This window comes from Hemiscyllium ocellatum, chromosome 28, assembly GCF_020745735.1.
Source record: "Hemiscyllium ocellatum isolate sHemOce1 chromosome 28, sHemOce1.pat.X.cur, whole genome shotgun sequence".
Taxonomy (NCBI): Eukaryota; Metazoa; Chordata; class Chondrichthyes; order Orectolobiformes; family Hemiscylliidae; genus Hemiscyllium; species Hemiscyllium ocellatum.
Genome location: NC_083428.1, coordinates 19,013,475 through 19,034,867, shown reverse-complemented (window position 1 = coordinate 19,034,867; position 21,393 = coordinate 19,013,475). Strand labels below are relative to the sequence as shown.

Genomic DNA, 21,393 nt, shown 5'->3' with positions numbered 1-21,393 from the left:
AGGCTTTTTTCTGTACTGTATGATTCATATTAACATTGACAGGTGTTTTAAATGCTCTGAAACCTGACCAAATAAGAAATAGCCCTCATTCTTTGGATGTACTTTTTTTTTGTAAATTGACAATCGAATAGTAGTTCAATAAGAGAACCAGTAGTCCTCCAGTCAAAGCAAACAACTGCCATTTGAACAGTTTTTATTACAATAGAGGTCAGTCAAACAAAGCTGGTACACATTATTTTGCAATTGTAAACATGAAGGTTGAATGCATCGGTCAGTCCTGGAACTTAGCAAACATTCATGAGGCCATCCATCTGAAATTTGTTTTATTGTCTTTATTTCAAACAGGTGATTGAAAAGGATCTCCTGAAGTACCTATAATTGACCAATACAAGCAGCTCGTGGAAATGTAACTCAATCTACTGAATTTATATCAGCTTTTCGGTCCAGCTAATGATGGTCTGCTCTTAAACCACCTGATGTGGAAAAGTGGATCTGATAAATGTGACTTGCATACCTGGTGGAAATTCTGATGTATATATCAAAATTGAGTTTCTCGGCAATAATGTGTTTCAATAACTTGTCTGTAATAATTAATACTAAATAGTAACTTTAGACTGTTTTGTTGACTTTCTTGTTTTATGGCAATTAAAAACATTATCACACTAGTTTTGGGTTGAATGCTTAATGATTTGACTATAAAAATGGTACAGGTGAAATGAAGGGCTTTTGCCCGAGACATCAATTTTTCCTGCTCCTCTGATGCTGCCTGATTTGTGCTTTTCCAGCACCACACTATTGACTATTTTAAAAAAAAAAGTGTGTCCTACATCTCCATAACTGAGACCCTGAAATGTGCTTTACTTTTCCTGCAACTGTAAATCTCTCCATTTGTTACTGCAGCACTTGCTAATCAGTCAGATACAAATTTCCTTGTAACCTTGGTGAATTTTGAAGTTACTTTCAACTCAAACCTATTGAGCTTGAGTTGGGGTAGGAGAAGGTGTCAGTCTCTTCTGTGAGGTGACTATGTTTAAAATTGTTTTAGCTTTTATACCCAGGCAGCCAGTTTTGCCAGGTACATGAGCAAAACCAATGTAGTGTACAAAATTCCATGCAAGGACTGCACAAAACACTATATAGGACAAACAGGAAGACAGCCAATGATCCACATCCATGAACACCAACTAGCCACGAAATGACATGACCAGCTATCCTTAGTAGCCACACACTCAGATGTCAAGCAACATGAATTTGACTGGGACAACACTACTATTATAGGACAAGCCAAACAGAGAACAGCCAGGGCATTCCTAGAGGCGTAGCATTCATCCACAGATTCAATTAATATGCACATTGACCTGGACCCAATATACCGGCCATTGCAGCGGACAGCTGGAACTGACAACCAGAAGCGGCAGATATAAATCACTATAAATGCCAGAGGAAACATCACCGAAGCACTTCACAGGAAGCTTCCCAAGCACTGAGGATGTCACCCAGACAGGGGACGAAATGTCTGCAACACAAATTCCCAGCCTGGTGAACAGAACCACAACAATGAGCACCCGAGCTACAAATCTTCTCACAAACTTTGGAAGATGAGGTGTCCAGTGAATCTGCCTTGCTCCATGGTCTCTTGTTGACTGTAGAAATTACAAGATATCACCTAAGTCACATTGATACTTTCTCTCACTTAATACTTAATGAGATTTGTCATAATTTGATTGAGGTACTTAAATCCAATTTTGAAGGCTGAAAGTTCTAATGGCACAACTTTTGTAGAGGTGTGTAATTTAGATCTGAGGTCTGTTAGAAAATGGATATTAAAAAAGACTATGGTAACAGAAAATACTCAAATTGAACTCAACATTTTAAATATCAGGCAGATAACAGGTATCCACTGGTCTCTAGAGACCTCAACTATTCCTTCTGAAGACTGCATGCTCCCTTAAATGGGATGAACTATGGTGACGTGCTGATAAAGTGGGAATTAAAGGCAGCTAAATTCATCACTGCTGATTACTTGAGTAGGGGGCTCTTGTGATGCCAGTTGTAACATCTCAACTTCTGAATGAGGAGAGCTGGGTTTAATTCCCACCTATTGTAAAGGCATGGGATTAATTAGATCTGAACAGGTTGGTTAGAAAATAGGATCACTGGAGTAACTGTATTTTTCAACATTTTTTCAGCCTGCAACTCTGTCCTCTTACAAATAATAAATTCTTACTTCTCCCACTTTCAATCCTGTTTCTTTGATATTGTCAGCTTATTGTATAGTTGGCTTTTATACTAATAGGATGAGCTTTTGAAATAGTTCACTGCTACTTGCAGGTTCCTCCTATGATCCCATGGTATCCTTAACCAGTTTTTCCTCATTGGTCAGTCCTTCTCATTTCAGCTGAGGCCCTTTTTTGTTACAAGTAATGTTTCCCTTTTATCCCTGGAGCTTGATTTATTAAAGTGTCTGTGCCCTTACATGGCCAGGTTCCCTTCCCATATCAAGACCAAACTGACCACGAACTGCCTTGAACCCCAACTTCAAGATGGCTCTAGCAGATCCTACCTGATTATTCAACTTGTGGTCTACTTCATTGATCATTGCCCCTGCTCGTCATGACTGTGCACTTACCAGTTAAATGATGATGATCTAATCTTCCACAGACTATCACAAAAAATAAAATTTCAATTACTGCACTATTTTCCTGGCTGTTACTTTGGGTCAAAATTTACACCAGGTTTCATCAGTAACACAAAACCAGTATCTATTATAACAATTTTAATAAGTGGGTAAACAAAATTTGGAAGATTGAATTTTCTCACTAATTTTTCATTTTGACCATAACATCACACTGATATTTGTAGAATGATGCACAACCATCAAATTAGAAAAACTTTTGTTTGGTCTGTTTTCATAGGGAAATGGATGATCTTTGCAGGCTGTGTGGAGGGTTTCTCCTTTGCTGCACAAATAGTTACAACTTTCGTATTATTCAGCGGCTCCATCAGACCTGTTGTCAGGCAGAATAGTTTTAACTCTAAAGATTCTTTGTTTCTCTTGGTCTCAAATTCTTTCCCCCCTCATTGCTTCACAAAGCAATGTTGTATTATGCCAGCTCAACAATATACATCAGTGGAGAGTTTAAGTTGCAAAACTCATAGCACTTTCATTAAAGCAGTTCAATTTGCATTACAATTTATAAAAAACAAAATTTGTCTCTTGTGTGGTGAATATGAGCCAGCCAATCACTAGACTTGAGCTGCCTCAATGAAACATGGATGGACCCTAAAAAACCCACTAGTTTATGAATGGACTCCCCCCACTAACCATGGCCTATACCCCAGACACATTGTGCAAAATTGCCCTGAATAACCTCAACATACCCTGGAATGAAGTTGCAGGTTTCCCTGCATGACTAACCAAGGCCCAATGAATGCTAGAATGGAACAGATTCCCAGACTTCTAGTAGATGGACTGTGGCCAACTTCCTAGACTAGAAATAGACCAAGACATTGGACTGGCTGATGGAAGTCCACCCTCACTCCACTATACATGCCTCCATTTTCCTTTTGACACATCACAATGCTCTTCAGGCATGTTATTTGCTATGTAAGCTACATGCTTTAGATCAACCTTTATGTTGATACCACACCATGCCATAACAATAATATGTACCCCATCTTTCAGATTGTCTTTTTAAATTTTATAATCACATGATCTTGTTTTGCATTCCATACTGGTGGTGTGTACTGTGATCATCTGCCATAAGCTATTTGCATTCCGTCTGCATAAAAGTAGTGTTCTAATACAAAAGCTAGTGCTGGAGTTGTATGCTAACATCAGCCATGGAGCTGAAGCAGGTTTGTTGTCATTCTCCAGCTCGGTAGAGCAATGGATCAGGGATATTTTGTGCCTTAGTCTCCATGGTCTCTGAAACTGCAGTTGCAGACATTACAGAGAAAGTGATGGCAAGGATCATTAAGAAGGCATTGGCAGAGGTAACCAAAACACTAGGTAGATCTTGGTTTATTGTTGTCAGATTTCTAAAGGGTTGAATAACTCCATAGGCAAAAGTTAAGTGAAAATGGGAAGAGCTCTGATGAAAAGTCATCTAGACTCGAAATAGTAGCTTGCTCTCTCTCTCTATGGATGCTGTCTGACCCACTCTGATCTCCAACATTTATTGTGTTCATTACGCTAGTCATTATTGTTGCTACCTCAGTGGAAAATTAAGTTCCTTTATGGGACTAAGGCTTGAACGAAGGAAAAGACAAAGAACATTTGTACAGGGTAATAAGATACAGGTATAAGAACTGTCGATATGCATCCATTTACTGATGCAACCAAAACTGAAATTATATTTAACTGAGGCAATCAGTGACATAAAATTTCTTTACAGAAACTTTATTATTGTATGCTACAGAATAATACCATAAAACTTTGTAAAATGAGGATGTTTCATTATGCATACATTGACATGTAGTGCAACTGTCTTTTGGGATTTGGCAATTTACCATGAAAGCAAACTGTTCAGTTTAGTATTGGTAGACATTCGCTTACTATATTACAAGAAATTATTGCTGAACAACAAGGACACATTCAGAGACAGTGAACTGCAAGTTGTAAAAAAAGATAATTGCAGGATGTTTTTTATTTATCATAAAAATGAAAGCATGCTACTATTTTCCTCCTCTGAAAGTAGAAAATTAAGAATAATTAGTTTAAGGCACATTTTGATAATTTTTTTTTACATATATACCACTTCATTTCCTACATTTATAAATACAAATAGAAAACAGAGACAACCCAGTAAATTGTAAGTAGGCAAAAGTGCTTGCATTGTTTACAGATACCCACAGCATATACAATAGCTACAATCAATAGAACCTTATCGGTTAACAAAATAATTTATGTAAAAAAGTCAAAATGTACTGTTTAATGAACAAAAGCAACATGAATCATTCAATTCACGTAGACAACCCTGATATAAAAAGTAGAAAAGGGCCATTGGATTGGTTCCTGAGGCAAAGAGATTTCATAAGCAGGCAACTTAAGATGGTGAATACTTTGGTATTTGTGTTCTATCCTTGTTAGAATACTTGGTGAAAATAGTAATGTACGGGCACAGAAGCAAATAATATCTGGTTTCTAATATTACAGTGCATTCAAAATTTTGAATGACAGATTAATACAAGTTTTTAAGTTTTACAGCAGTCCCTGAATTAAATTTGTTTAAACTTACATTAAGCCGATAGAACATTTATAGTTGGGTGCTTTTTATTAGCAAAAATTACATACATCTTCCCTATTTCACCATCTTCTCATTGTTCCCTGTTACTGCACACAACCTATGTTAGTTGTTCCTTTCTGTATATCAAGCAAAAAAAATACAACTGGGCTTGTGATTACGGAGAACAAATAATGCAATGGTTGGAGCAAAGCTTCAAAATGAACAGAAGCAAAAATGATTCTGGCAATGATCTTACAATCCATTACATTCAGGAAGAGGAAGTGATCAAGATATGCTTTCTTTTAATCCATTAAATATCAACTATTATGACATCAGCAATTTTCCATCAATTAAAGGCTGAGTGCGTTTGGTTTGGTTCTTTATTTCTAACCTACCTGTCTAATTCCCAGAACTCACTGCTCCATTCAAAGAGCTTCTCTATCAAGCAACAGCAGCATTAATATGAATACCATAATGTTTGGTTTGAATGTGTTAATCATTTATTCACAATATCAAATAGTGGCTATTACACATTCCTCTCACACTAAATCAAGCTGTCATGTTTGTCAATTCACCTAAACTGGTTGACAGTTAAAGGCCACTATTTTGCTCTTTGTATTGTTCCAAACCATCCTTGGTCCAAAGGTGCGATAGGTCAGTTATAACTGTGAACTATTACTTTTATTTTATTGAGCTTCTATTTGCTTGAATTTATATCCACCAGAACTCTGGAGTCATCAACAGGAATGGATATATCAAACTATGTTTAGGCACTGGATTAGTTATCTTGGGTATTGTAACCCTTACATGCTTAAAAGAAATTAGTGAATCTCACAAAATTCACAAGCTGAGCATCAGCCTTGAATAAAATGATTTATAGAGTACATGCATGTCAGTTTAACTAAAAAATTGTGATGCAGATTTTAGGCAAATCTTATGATAGCAATTATGTCAGATCTTAATTTCAATCTATAAAAAATGACTTCTTAAATATCACCATTCTGATTCTGCCAAGTTTCAGTATGTATACCCACTGGATCGAGATAACTTTCCTGTACCTGAGTTAAGTGATGCAAGTGTGCGTGAAACCAATGCAAGGGTTACTAAAGAACTGAACTGCTTCTTGTCCCCAGTGATTACTCCCAGTTTTGAATGGCAGGACAATGAAAGGAACTTTTTACCTATAAGCAAGGAACCAGGCTTTCATAAAGTAATCTTTAGGTCACTCCAAATGAATCAGTAGGTTTACAGTACCAATACTGACAATATTCTGAGCAACAGATTTCACTTTACAAGAAACCTCCAGCATGGAGTCATTTACTTTAAAAAGTTGCATATTTTTCCAACCAGTGCAGCTCCTTTGCTCTACAATGGTATTGCTAGTGAATTACTGAATGACTGAAGAACAAAGATTTCTACTGCATTTTCCTGAAGGAATAGTGATTAGTAAGAGGAGATTAATGCAGGGTAACCTGCAGGGTAGACATGAATATAGAGGGAAAAAAAGCCATAAAAACAGCATTTAAAAGGATAAAAATAAATAAAATGACAAAATATGACTTTATTTCTTTTTTTTTTTAAAATGAAGTAAAGCAAATTAAGACAGTTTTTCTGCCAGAATTCACATTCTTGTCAAATCAATTATGTTTTGAACACACAACCAAGTTACTCTTCTGTCTCCAACTGACTCTCAAATTTTCCAACATGGTTCCTTACAAGATTCAGACAGAACAATCTGACTTAATTTGCTTTAACTTCAATTATAATCGAGACTGTAAACTTTCTCAATCATCTGGAGTGGCTCTACACAAGAGTGACGTTTCCAGGTTAAAGTAAATATTTCAAGGGGGACATATATAAGCATATAACGATACTTTAACCAGCAATTTCTGTAACTACACTCTTATAAGCTATTGCATAGTTGTTCCAATATAGTTAAAGACATGACTAACATCCTTAAGTCAGAAAGTTTGTAACTCTGTGGATGCATACATCAAGTCTTGCTGCTTTCCACAACATATATTTATACCACATGCTTAAAATATATAATTTAGAAATAAATTTACATCTTTATGATACTACAAGTGTGGCAATAAGAAACATATCACCACAGTTACCAGACCATGTGTGGTATAAAACTGTTACAATCTTTTTAAAAGATGACAGAGTTTATATATTTATATACTTGTACATTACAATGTTGCACTTTGTTAAAGCATATTAATTGTACATGAACAGTTTACTGCACTGTAATCACACTGCTGTTAAGTGCTTATTTAAGCCCCCCAAAAAACGTTTTACATAAAAGAACAGCAGTTGCTCGACAACAGAGAAAATTATACTCTATCTTGGAAGTACAGCTTTTTGAGCAGGTTCCCAAATGAAATGGCAGATGTTGGGATAGCTGGTTTTCTGTTTCATTAGGTTGGGGTGAACTTTATTTTCCAACCATTGAACCTTATTATCTGTTATTTTATACAATTCGCCCTTCTCGTAGGTTTTTGATTGTGCAAATCCAGAGGTCTCATCCAATATCCAGGTGTAAATGAGCAAGTGCTTGATTGATTACAACAGTACCAAAAATACAATATGAGAAGGAAAGAACCATGTCAGCTTCTGATAACGCCATATCAAAGATTCAAAGGTTGAAGAAATTCATCTTCAAAGCCTTCAACCTTCAAGAAAATTGTCAAAAAAAAAGCAGCCTTGTCTCAGTTGGATCTTTAAATGCAGGCAGTGTCACTGAAGGGGTGAATCTATGACTTGTCAATTTTCAGCCTGCATGATGAGAAGGATTTTGACTGGAGTCAGGCACTTTATTAGAGCAGTATTCTAGCCTCCTGCTATTCAGCCAGCTTCCCAGAGGTGCGACGGTTGGCCATACTGAATAACACTTTGCCGATCCTGATTTAGCATTTGCTCCTGCTCTCCGAACGCATCATAGTCAAGTCCTAATAGCTCTTGTAAAACTTGAACAGGGTCAAAAGTATCTGTTAAAATCTGAGTGTTGTTAGTGAATGCTTGTTCTACAGATAAACTACTCTGTGCTTCACTTTGACATATTTGTAGTACTTGGTTTGCCAGCAGCTGCCGACTCTCCTCCTGCTTCTTCTTTACTGCCATGTCCATTTTCTTCAGCTCATTAACAACAGCATAAACACAGGCTTCAGGAATCTTTATACCTGCAGAAAACAGGAGAATGCATGTTTGCTTAGCTTAGTGAACAATTATTGCTGAACTCAACTCTGCCAGAAAATAGTTTTATAATTGATAGCAACTGCCCAATCACAGTAAGCACTGAAGTATATCTTGCATGACTTGATTCAGTTAATTGTATTATATGGCTGCTTGATGACTTAAAGTGTTTAGGTTTGTGGACTAGAAACTATAAACAAGGCTCACTGTGGTCTCCATCATCTGTTTAGAGAGCTTCCCCAAACAATTCTGTGGCTGGATTGAAAGTGAAACTTTGCTACTGGATTGATAGGTGACTGGTAATGGTACTGGAACAATATTCTACCGATCATATGTTTATATCTGGTTATTTAGTGAACTGGTATCAAACAAATGACCACAAAAGCTGCCTCAATATCATTTGGTTCACTGTGATCCTTCAGGGAAAGTAACTGTAGGACAAATGGAAGAAATGGCAGGGTATTTAGAAAAGCATAATGCAATTAAACACAGTTAATATGATTCTGTGAATGAGAATTCACATCTAACCTATTTGCAAACATTTTGAGGATTTCACAAGCAAAGTTTAGAAAAAGGGAACTGGAATTTGTAGCACATTTGAATTTTCAGGAGGCATTCAATAAGATGTCACAGAGAAGGGTTAGTGCACAACGTAGAAACTAATGGCAAGGGGAGAAGCGTCATACTATGAATTGAGAACTGACTAACATATAGAAGACAGCGTCTGGATTAATGAGATCCTTTGGAAAGATGCCACAAGGTTCAGTCCAAGGGCCTCAATTACTGTCGACATTAATGATTTGGAAAGAGAGTGCAGAGTGTAATCTATTCAAATGTGCTGACAATACAAAAATAGATGGGGGGGAGCGCATTTTGCAGTGACAGGATAAAGAATCTGCAAGGCGATTTAAATAGATTGAGAAACTGGACAAAAACCAGGACGATAGAGTGAGAAAGTGAGAAGTCTTGCACTTTCATTGGAAGGATCAAAAGACAGAACATTGTTTGAATGGAGAGATTCTCCAGAAAGGTGCAGCACAAAGGGGTTTGGATGGTTTTCTGTATGCAATGTAAGTAGCATAGAGTGGCAGGGTAGGCTTGATAGGCAAAATGGCTCACTACTACCCGTATTTTTTATATTGTTATAGAAGTAGCTTCAGTCTTGTTCTCAGACCTCAAAAGGGGCCAACCAGATCTTGTCAGGAGAATTATGATTGAGTAATAAATATCACGCACAACCCAAGAACAAAAAAAGTCATGAGCCACTGGGGGTCTGGATCACAAATTAATGAATTTTATGTTCTCACGAATGCTCAGAAAATCCATAATATAGGAATGCAAAACACTGGGATATGTTCAGATATAACACCTGCCTCTGATGCGCTAGACAAGGAGTACCAGTTAAAGTTTACGAGCACGTGGCGGAGTCCTTTGTCCAGAGAGAAACTAACTCTTCTCCGAACATTCCATTCTCAGCATGTACTCGGAAAATAATGCCACGATCTTCAGAGGCTATGCCTCAAACATAGTATTCGCTTACATATATTTCTTCGAAGAAGTGACAAAGTTGATTGATGAGGGCAGGGATATAGATGGCATATATATGGACTTGAGTAAGGCATTTGATAAGGTTCCCCATGGTAGGCTGATGAAGAAGGTGAATTTGCATGAGGTCCAGGGTGTTATAGCTAGATGGACAGAGAACTGGTTGGGCAACAGGAGACAGAGAGTAGTAGTGGAAGGGAGCTTCTCAAAATGGAGACCTGTGACCAGTGGTGTCCCACAGAGATCCATGCTGGGACCACTGTTTGTGATACACATAAATGATTTGGAGGAAGGTGTAGGTTGCCTCATTAGCAAGTTTGGAAATGACACTAAGATTGGTAGAGTTGCAGATAGTGAAGGGGACTGTCAGAGAATACAGCAGAATGTAGATAGATTGGAGAGTTGGGCAGAGAAATGGCAGATGGAGTTCAATCCAGACAAATGCGAGGTGATGCATTTTGCAAGATGTAATTTTGCAAGAACCATATAATAAATGGAAAAGTGCTGGGGAAAATTGATGCACAGAGATATCTGGGTGTTCAGGTCCATCATTTTCTGAAGGTGGCAACGCAGGACAGTAGAGTGTCAAGGCGGCATACGGCATGCCTTCCTTCATTGGACAGGGTAATGAGTACAAGAGTTGGCAGGTCATGTTACAGTTGTATAAGACTTTGGTTTGGCCACATTTGGAATACTGCATACATTTCTGGTCACCACATTACCAAAAGGATATAGATGTTTTGGAGAGGGTGCAGAGGAGGTTCACCAGGATGAAGAGAGGTTGAGTAGATTAAGATTATTTTCAGTGGAAAGGTGGTGATTGAGGGCAGACTTGATTGAGGCCTACAAAATCACGAGGGGTGCAGACAGGGTGAATAGCAAGAAACTTTTCACCCAGAGTGCAGGACTCAATTACTAGGGGTCATGAGTTCAAAGTGAGGGGGGAAAGGTTTAGGGTAGATATCGGTGGAAAGTTCTTTATGCAGAGGATGGTGGTGCCTGGAATGCGATGCCAGCAGAGGTGGTAGGGGTGGGAACAATAGCGTCATTTAAGATGCATCCAGACAGATACATGAATTGGCAGAGAGCAGAGGGATACAGGTCCTTAGAAAATAGACAGCAGATTTAGATAGAGGATCTGGATCAGTGCAGGTTTGGAGGGCCAAAGGGCCTGTTCTTGTGCTGTAATGTTCTTTGTTCTATTTATAGTACAAATATTTGTGAAGGGGTGAATTCAGGAACTACAATGAAATTCTTCTATTAGATTTGTTGATTAATGAATTAGCAAGAGTGTTTGACAGATTATATTTGGAGACTGGTTAGCACTGCTGCCTCACAGCACCAGGGACCCAGATTCAATTCCAGCCTTGGGTGACTGTTCAAACTCCACGCATAGACATTCTCCCCATGTCTGCGTGGGTTTCCTCCGGGTGCTCCGGTTTCCTCTCACAATCGAAAGATGTGCAGGTTAGGTGAATTGACTATGTTAAATTGCCCATAGTGTTCAGGGTTAGGTGCATTAGTCAGGGGTAAATATAGGATAATAGGATAGGGGAATGGGGCTGGGTCGGTTACTCTTCGGAGGTCAGTGTGGACTTGTTGGGTTGAAGAGCCTGTCTCCACAGAGAAGGATTCTATGAATTATATGAAAATACAAGTGAATTTGAACCAAAGTATTCTGCCAGATTTGAGACTCTAGTGCACTCAAAACATGCACAAGTACTGGGAATACTGTTTGCTAGGGGGTGAATCAGTGCAAGTTTGTACAAAAATAAGCGAACATCCCACCAACTACTCCACCAAGGGGCAAGTTGGTATATATACAAATTAGGTTTGCTCGCTGAGCTGGAATGTTTATTTTCAGACGTTTCGTCACCATACTACGTGACATCATCAGTGAGCCTCTGGATGAAACAATGTCGGCATGGCTGCTTTCCATTCGTGTTTAGGTTTCCTTGCATTAGTGATGTAATTTCCTGTGGGGATGTAATTTCCTGTTCCTTTTCTCAGAGGGAGGTAAATGGAATCCAAGTTAATGTATTTGTTGATAGACGTTGATTTGGATCCCATTTACCACCTGCTGAGAAAAAGAACAGGAAATGACGTCAACACAGGAAATAACATCAACCCAAAGAAACTTAAACACAAATAGAAAGTTGGCCATGCCACCAGCGCGTCATCTGGAGGCTCAATGATGTTACTAGTATGGTGATGAAACGTCTGAAAACAAATCTTCCAGCTCAGTGAGCAAACCTACATCCAGCACCTCAACCTAAGCTACAAATCTTCTCAAAACTCGATAATCAAATTTATTTGCAGAATATCTCAAATTCAATCCCTGAAAATTAAACATTTACTTACCAACTTGCTTTCTCTGGTCCTTGGTTTTTAGACGCACAATTTGCAAGTGACTAGAACTTGTAACATCAGACATAATGTTTCCAACTTTGTTCCAAACCCTTAGAAGAGCCCCGCACAACATGTAGTAATGGCGCAACCGCATTCCTTGGACACACTCCTTCCCTTGTTGCACTATTTTACACTTCCCATTCCTGTCAATGACCAAACGTGTTATTTTAGCATGCATAACACTTCCCAAGATCTGTTTTGAATTGGCATACAATAATAATGTCCTATCACGTGTAGTAGGAATGAGGGAGAAGATGATCATAAAGTGCCACAATAATTATATATCAATTGTACCGAGATATAATGACTGACATGATTCAGAAATCATGACATTCCTATGTGCACCAATTTAACAGACAAAATTATTAATAGTTTGGTTAAAAAATAAGGGCAAAGATCAGTTGTACATCAGTTAAGCAAATAGACTCTAATACTGAACATAGTAATGTGTAATCTTTCATGTTTAACCAGATCCATCATGCAGAATGCAATGACATAGGCACCCAGACTATATAACAGAAATTGTGTGAGCGAATCACACCCAGATTAAATATCAGCCAACAGAAAGAAATTGGGATGGGTGGATAAAACAGCACCTGGGATCATCAAAATTGAATTTTTTTTTGATTTGGTTGCTATGCTGATAATTTTGAAATCTGTAAATCCATGACCAAATTTAAAAAAAACTTATACAATGATCAAAAGTACTTTAAGTTTACAAAATGGTAATATGAAAAAACTCTAAGAGAAATGAAAGAGAATATAAAAATAATAAGACTCTTTCCACTTAGTGGTAATTTAATCATAGTTTATGTGCTTTTTGCAAACATGAAAATAGTGCTCACTCAAAATAGATATTCACGACTAGTTTTTATTATTCTTTAAAGCTGAATGTGTACAATAAGTATGCACCTTCAGTATATAGGAAATATCAAATTACATCACACAATACAATTGTGTGTGTTTTGGAAAGCTTTAGTGGTTGTTTGAAACAAACATATGTCAAAGAGTTGCAAAAATATCGGAGAAGCAATAAAAACTGATTTGTCATCTGAACTACGATATTAATTACCTTATTAAAGTAACTTCTCTACACTACATTGACTTTTGAAGGACTAATTATGAACATTTCATTTGAACTAGCAAAGCCTTACCAAGCTGCGTGACTGCATTTTCTGAATGAGAAACTATACAGGTTTTGCCAAATTTCTTTGGCTTCTTCTGGTTCAACCTAAAATACATAAAGAAAATAGGCAATAATAAAGTTCTAAATTAAAATTGCACAACTGCTTAAAATAAAGCTAAAAAAACTATTTTTCTCTTGTCTTTAGTTTGTTTTTGTAGAATTGAAAATGTGTCAATAAGTAATACAAAACAATTACAATTGGAAAGTCAAAAATTCAAATAAATAGTGCTAGTAGAGAAAGTTTAGTTATTTTTTATAATCCACACGAGCGTTAACTACGAGCATTTAATTAAATGTATAAAACTGATTGTTGATTTATTTAAAATATATTTAAAGTACTCTTAGCAAAGATGGTCTTTAACATCCTATGATACCCACTCAAACCTCATGGCATTATATTGCTTCAGAATTAAATCATTTGTGTGAAAAGTAAAATGGTGATTTAAATTTGTGTAGAACATAACTAAGATGTTCAAATATTAACAGTATTAAATAAGATTTTTCAGAACATCAGTACTAATATTTAACAGTGGCTGGAAAGACAAGGTGGCGAGTTATCTTGCTGACGATGAAGCAACCCAAGTGTAAGCCAACAACAAATTTAGTGGTGACAGTCTCAGGGTTACTCTATTCCTCCCTCAAAAACATTTTCCTCATCATTAATTTCGGTTACTGCAAGTTGACAACTGCTTTATTTCTATTGTCAAATGCATTTTATTCTACAATGTTTAGATAGCAGTATTTGCAAATTTAAATTTTCCAAATTTTCTTATGACTTCCTTCTGTTTGCATTCCTTACAGCCACAATGTAACTGCACAATGGGGAGAGTGTCAAAATTGCACTGATCAGAGACTTTAAATTTTACATTTCCCCTGTTCTATAAGGTAATAGTTTTTTGCATTTGTTAAGTACATTTTCCTGATAGTTTAGGTGAGTAAAGATGTGAAGGGAATTTCATCATGGGCAGAAATCAGGGATAAATATTCACAACGTTATTGTTGCAACAGGTATTTGTACAGAACTATTACTTCAAATGGGAGACACATCTGGCGACAAGAGATTATATATTATTTACTAACTCACATTACTTTAGTTATCTTCATAATTTTAATTGTTTTGACAGAATAGCTTGAGTTTTTGCATTTACATTCCAAGAACAAAGATTTGTTGGGGAATTGGTATGAAAAGTTGGCTGCTTTGGTCCAAATATTGCTTAACTGTCTCTCAGAGAATTGTTACATAGCAGAGAAAACAGCCAATCAAATGCCACTTACTTATTTTACCATGATTAAAGATATTGAAATTAGTTTGGTTGTCTATGTTGGTCAAACACTTAGATGCAATGACACAATTTGTATCAAACTACTGCAAAAATATAAACATATCTCTTGTTCTTGATATGTTTGCCTTGAAGACAACTGAAATTTTCTTTTACAAACTTTCATTTAAAAATGTTCTTCCCTGGACATACTGTCTGTACTTAAAATTTTACAGATCTGTAATCCATACAGCTGAATGCTTTTTGAATATTTACTGTATTCATGGTGCTAACTGTGGCTCAGTTAGTAGCATTGCTACCTCTCAGTCACAAGATTCTACATCCAAGTCCCACTTCAGCTGTTGAGTAGAAAGTAAGAACTATATAAGAACTAGGAGCAGGAGTAGGCCACCTGGCCCTTCAAGCCTGCTCCACCATTCAACAACATCATGGCTGATCTTTTCGTGGATTCAGTTCCACTTACTTGTGCTCTTATCATATCCTTCAATTTCTTTATGGTTTTAATAAACCCTATCTTAGTTTTAAAAATGTTTACTGATGTAGTGTCAATTACTTCACTGGGAGGGAATTCAATAAATTCAAAACCCTCTGGGTGAAGAAGTTCCTTCTCAATTCAGTCCTAAATCTGGTCCCTCTAACCTTGAGACTAAGCCATCTTGTCCTAATATCACCTGCCAGTGGAAACATCCTCTCTACTTTATCTTGTCTATTCCTTTCATAATTTTGTTTCTATTTTTCTAAATTCTAATGAATATAATCCCAGACTACTCAGTTTCTCCTCATAAGCCAACCCTCTCAATTCCAGAATCAATTATAACCAACCTCCTCTGCAACCCCTCTAGTGCCAGTACATCATTCTCAAGTAAGGAGACCAAAACTGCATGCAGCACTCCAGGTGTGGCCTCACTAGCACCATGCAAGGCTGCAACATAATCTCTCTGCTTTTAAACTCAATCCCTTTAGCAATAAAGGAGAATCAAAGTTAACACTCAGTGTAAATCTGAGTGAACACTGCATTGTTGGAGGTGCTGTCTTTTGGATAAGACATTAAACCAAGGCCACATCTGTCTGCTTGAATCATTATAAAAGACTTTACAGCACCATTCTGAATAGGAACTGAGGAGTTATCCCTCAATGAACATGACAAAAATAGATTACCTGGTCAGGATCATATTGCTGTTTGAGGGAGTTTGCTGGATGCGTACTGGATACCATCTCAAAAACACCTTTTGGAGTGTAGTTACATTGGCTGTAAGATGCTTTGTGTCATTCAATACACCTGAAGGGCACTGTATAAATACACGTTTCTATCTGGGATAATGGGAGCCATACAGCATGGAAACAGACCTTTTGGTCTAACTTATCCCAATTGCAAACTAAACTCGTCCCAATTGCTTGCGTTTGATCAATAGCCCTGTTTTTTTAAATATTGTGACTGTCCCACTTCCTCTGGCAGTTCACTGCACACATGAATCACCTGCTGTGTGAAAAAGATACTCTTCAGCTCCCTTTTACATCTTTCTCTGCTCACCTTAAACCTATGCTCTCTAGGTTTGAACTTCCCAACTTGAGGGAAAAGACCTTTGCTATTCACCTTATCTATGCCTCTCATGATTTTATAAATCTCTATAAGGTCAGCCTTCAGCTCCCAATGCTCCAGTGAAAAAAACGCATTAGAATAAACAGTATTAAAAAAAACACTTGATATTCACATGTCTGAACTCATGCAATCTAATGGAAGCAACTCAATTTACTAAAGAGTGAGGCAACTTCTCATTGACTGAATTTTGCATATAACTAAAACAAAAGACCAATACTCACTCTTTTGTATTTTTTCCTTAAGTTATCAAAACTTTCTGGTTGTATTTGTTTGCCAATATTTGGTTTATACAACACATAATGCTTCACAGTGATTTGCTCAGCCAAAAGTGCAAAAGGCTCATTTCCTCTAAGCTGTAAGAGAAAAAAATGCATTAGAAATGTCTGAAGATACAAGATATCAGCTTAAGAACCAGTGAAAAACATGTAGGATTGGTGGGCACTTTGTTTGGCATAAAAACACTAAAATCTCATTGTGAAGCAAAGATAACTCTACAATCTTAGTAAAATAATTTGTTTTTCCATACAAATATATAAAACTTCAAATTCTCAGACAAATATTCAAATTTTATGTTATTACTCACTGATGAAGTGAAGTAGCACCACCATCATTTAAAGGTTATTTGTTAATATTATACATTTTTCTCTCATTACACAATAGGCCAATTGGAACTCTGATAAGTTAGTGGCTGTATATTCAGAGTACCGCAGAAGTCCAAACTGGCTTGCTCAGATTCTGCCCAAACTATTTTGTCCAGTGCCTTTACAAAGGTAGGCAGTTACCTCATTAAATTCTACAAATTTAGGTTCCTATGATATAGGAAAGACCCTGGATAATGAAGTATGAATGGGTGAAGTGCATATCGTACATGCTTCATTGCTTCGTGTCAAGCACAGTCTTTAAACAGTTGGAGGCTGCTTGCAAAGTAGCCCAGATGATTTCTTTCAGCGGTGTCTAAGGGAGCTGTACTGACTTTGTGTCCAAAATTAAACATATCCAGGCCACTTCCGACTCAACAAAGGTACCTCGTGCACCTAAGCTCACCCCAACCCATTAAGCATCAAAAGTTGGCTGGACCAGTGTGATAATCTAACAATGTTATGCCCTATCACAATCAAAGACTTGCAGTAAGTTACATGTCTTTTTCCTTGATTATTTTGTGCCATGACAGTCAGGTGCAGGCCTCCAAATGGCTCAGGCCCTTGGCTGTGATTAAATGCGGGAAGTAAGTATGCTCTGAATGCTGCCACACATTCCTTAATAATGAAAATCAGCCATCGTATGGTCAAAGTGAAAACTTTGAAGACTTGCATTTTCTGCCCCTATCGTAGTGTTGTGTGAATTCTAAATATGGTGTTACTTACGACTAATTTTAACTCTTAACTGTTGGAAAAATTTTAAAAGTTTAAAGAAATTATTTGTGCTTCGTTTTTCATAAAAATAACTATTGCTCCCACCAAAACTCTGGAAAGTTCCTTTGAACACGAACAGCTCAGAGGAGGATCTCTCCCTCAGCTAGCCTGCTCTTGTGATATCGATTGTTTCCCAGAATAACTTCATTGCAAACAGTAAAAGGATCTGTCATTAAACCAGCCTGGAAAGCATCTAGCCTCAAGAAAAATCAAGTAAATTGCAATCTTGAAAACCTAAAGAATGGTTCCCTTGGATCAGTTGCATCAGTGTTCATGATGGATGTGAAGTCACCCATCCCCTATTACTGGAGTAATTCTTGCAACTGATGCCACTGATGTGACCTAACAAAGAATAAGTCCAGACTAGAAGTTGTCCATGGTGCAGGCAAATTGAGATTTAAATCATATTTTACTGCAAATGTATTTGTTGAACTGGCAAGTATTCAGAATATAAAGTATTCAGGTTAAACTTTATTTACTGTACTCCATTTACACATTTGCATCACAGAAGAAGCTACAATTCAACTCCAATAATTCATTTCCTAGATTATTCATCACAATTACATCGCAAACAAGTAACAAATAACAAAACATTGATACTAACCCGGTGCGAAAGGTAGAAACCATCATTAGGTCCCGTTAAAGTGAGTGACTTCTGATAAGCCTCTTCCCAGGGCATGCCTCTGTCCACACTTATCTACAGAAGACAAAACAAATTGACAATTAATTACCAATATTTATATTCTTTATTTCCTTTACTACCATCCAACATCACATATCCTATTTCAGTATTTAGTTGCAGACTGCTTTCAAACTAATAGCAGTATGGTCCACAATCAATGCAAGGCAATCTCCTATCAAAATTGATTAGATGGTCTTTCCAGAAACACAATTCTTTGTTCCTATTATGTAGGTTAGCCAGGAACTACGAAAACTTTTGTTATATTAGTTGCTACAAATGTAAAATACCACAGGTGCTGTAAGTCTGAAACTAAAGAAAAAGTTGCTGTAACTAGTCAACAGATTTGTCAATATCTAAAATGAAAGAGACACAATTAAGATTTCACCTTCTTGTCAATTCAAAAAAGTGAAATTTTGAATGAATAGTAACATATGTCCAAGTCAAATTGGTGTATAAATTGAAAGAGAACTTGGAATGGCAAGTCTTCCCTGTAAACCTTCTACATTTATTCTAGCAATGTAGCATCTAATTTTTTTCCTGAGTGTGCAGACAATTTGTTTAAATACCTGCTCCTTTTGTGCATGCATGGTGACTTAAAAAGACGGACTTGGGTTACCAAAAATAGCAAAATATTGTAGAGTTGCTTCCCCCATTGCTTGCGATGTAATTTACTCTTACTCCAACATCCTATTGTTTAGGCTGTAAAACCTACAGCCCATCCAAGGCTCCCCAGCTGATAACTTGAAACAGCATAAAACTTCCCCTCTTCTCTTTTCTGCTCTCACCACACTTCACTCTGACTCCCTCTCTCTTCTCCCTTTCTTGTCACAAAGACCATGTAATTATCAGGAGTTGGACATGGAGGAAGAGAAAGGCATATCAAAGATACAAGACAATAGATTGGTTAATCTAAAGGTTTCTTTAAGGCAAAAAGATAGATCAATAAAATAAAGAAATTTAGAGGAAGAATTGAAGAAATGGGATGAAAAGCCAAAAAAGTTAACTTCTGATGGTAAAGACAGGAAGGATGCTCTCAGTGGCTGGGGAGTTTAGAACAAGGCATCACAGTTTAATGATACAGGTAGGCCATTTAGGATTAAGATGAGGAGAAATTTCTTCACCCACATAGTGTTGAACCTATTAAATTATCTGTCACAGAAAGTAGTTGAGATCAAAATATTGAAGTAAATATGGTTCTGAGGGTTAAAGGGACCAAAAGTTATGGGAAGAAAGCAGGAAAGTTGGATGATCAGCATGACCACACTGAATGGCACAGCAAGCCCAGGAGGTGAAATTTTCAATGTTTCTACAATGCATTGAACAGTAATGTAGAATACTGTTCCTGGTTGGTGGAGATTGCAAATTTAGAAGTAACTGCTCAAGAAGCCGATGCAACGACAGACATGCAGTTACAGCATGTCAATGGTGGAGCAATTAGATGGGTGCCAATCAAGTGAACAGTTTTGACACCCTTGAGTATTGTTGAGTGTTGAGAGCTGCGTCTGTCAACATGAGTAGGGATCTTTCCATCATGCGTCTGACTTGTGCCTTAGGGAAGGCAGAAACACATTTGGGAGTCCAGAAGTGAGCTCAGTGCAATACACTGAGCTTTTCTTGCAATTATGTGGTTGGTCCAGTTCATTTTCTGAGAGATGATCATGTATTGACCACTTGTGTGACGTGAACATCATTTATCAATTCAGGCAGGATATTCTCCAGGTCTTGCTACATGCAAAGGCTTGTTTCCTGATAAACTACAAATACTGAAGGACTGCATCAGCAAACTGCTCCATTTCTAAATTTATAATGAAAGAAAGATCATTGATGAAGCAGTTAAAAATTAACTGGGCCCAAAATGCTGCTCCATACCTAGACATAATCATGACATCTAACTCAAAAGTTAAAGCCTCCAAAGGATGCTTTGTTTCTGCAACTCAGTTGGATGAATTTGGGGGTAGGGTATAGTGTCAGAAATAAAGACAGAGAAAGAGTGCTGCACAACAATAATTTACATTATAAAGAACGACTTGTCCATCCTGTGGATGTCCTGGTGTAAGGAAGATCTGCTGACTTTCCTCGTATATCTCTTCTACTCCTGGAGCTAGATCTGAAGAAACAGAAAAGAAACAATCAATGAAATTAATTGTATTCGATGTACTGTATTAAATAATAATCAACAAAGAGACCTCAAATGCAGGTTAATAGTTCCTTAAAAGGGGAATCCCAGGTAGACAGGATAGTAAAGACGACAGTTGGTATGCTTTCCTTTATGAGTCAGTGCATTGAACATTGGAGTTGGGAGGTCATGTTGGAGTTGTACAGGACAGTGGTTAGGCCACTTTTGGAACACTGTATGCAATTCTGGTCTCCCTGCCACAGGAAGGATATTGTGAAACTTGCAAAGGTTCAGACAAGATTTACAAAGATGTTACCAGAATTGAGTTATAGGGAGAGGTTGAATAGGCTGGGGCTGTTCTCCCTGGAGCGTCAGAGGCTGAGGGGTGACCTTATAGAGGCTTATAAAATCATGAGCAGCATTGATAGGGAAAATAGATATGGTCTTTTCCCTGAGGTGAAGAAGTCCAGAATACAATGGCAGAGGTTTAAGGTGAGAGGGAAAAGATTTAAAAACGAATTAAAGAGCAATGTTTTCACAGAGGTGGTGCGAGTATGGAATGAGCTGCAAGAGGAAGTGGTGAAGGCTGGTACAATTACAACATTTAAAAGGCATCTGGATGTGTATACAGAGAACAGCCAGAGAATTCCTAGAGGCATGGCACTCATCCACAGATTCAATCAATAAGCACCTCGATCTGGACCCAATATAATGACCACTGCAACAGACAGCTGGAACTG

At 37.4% G+C, this 21,393-nt stretch overlaps 2 protein-coding genes across 8 annotated transcripts in view; one reads left to right on the top strand and one right to left on the bottom strand.

Annotated features, from left to right (window-relative positions):
* LOC132829173 (phospholipid hydroperoxide glutathione peroxidase-like) overlaps positions 1-665 on the top strand; it is a 38,124-nt gene extending 37,459 nt beyond the window's left edge. For all 5 annotated transcript variants that reach the window (XM_060846523.1, XM_060846519.1, XM_060846520.1 and 2 more), the window contains one exon: positions 346-665. In XM_060846523.1, coding sequence (XP_060702506.1) covers positions 346-378 — 33 coding nt within the window. In that variant the 3' untranslated portion in view covers positions 379-665. The remainder of the gene's footprint in view (positions 1-345) is intronic.
* A 3,966-nt stretch (positions 666-4,631) lies between these two features.
* The window catches only part of LOC132828814 (protein strawberry notch homolog 2-like), a 151,390-nt gene continuing 134,628 nt past the window's right edge, over positions 4,632-21,393 (bottom strand). For all 3 annotated transcript variants that reach the window (XM_060845955.1, XM_060845958.1, XM_060845957.1), the window contains exons 27-32: positions 20,550-20,644; positions 18,460-18,552; positions 16,665-16,796; positions 13,532-13,608; positions 12,330-12,520; positions 4,632-8,410 (exon numbers count right to left, since the gene is read on the bottom strand). In XM_060845955.1, coding sequence (XP_060701938.1) covers positions 8,076-8,410; positions 12,330-12,520; positions 13,532-13,608; positions 16,665-16,796; positions 18,460-18,552; positions 20,550-20,644 — 923 coding nt within the window. In that variant the 3' untranslated portion in view covers positions 4,632-8,075. The remainder of the gene's footprint in view (positions 8,411-12,329; positions 12,521-13,531; positions 13,609-16,664; positions 16,797-18,459; positions 18,553-20,549; positions 20,645-21,393) is intronic.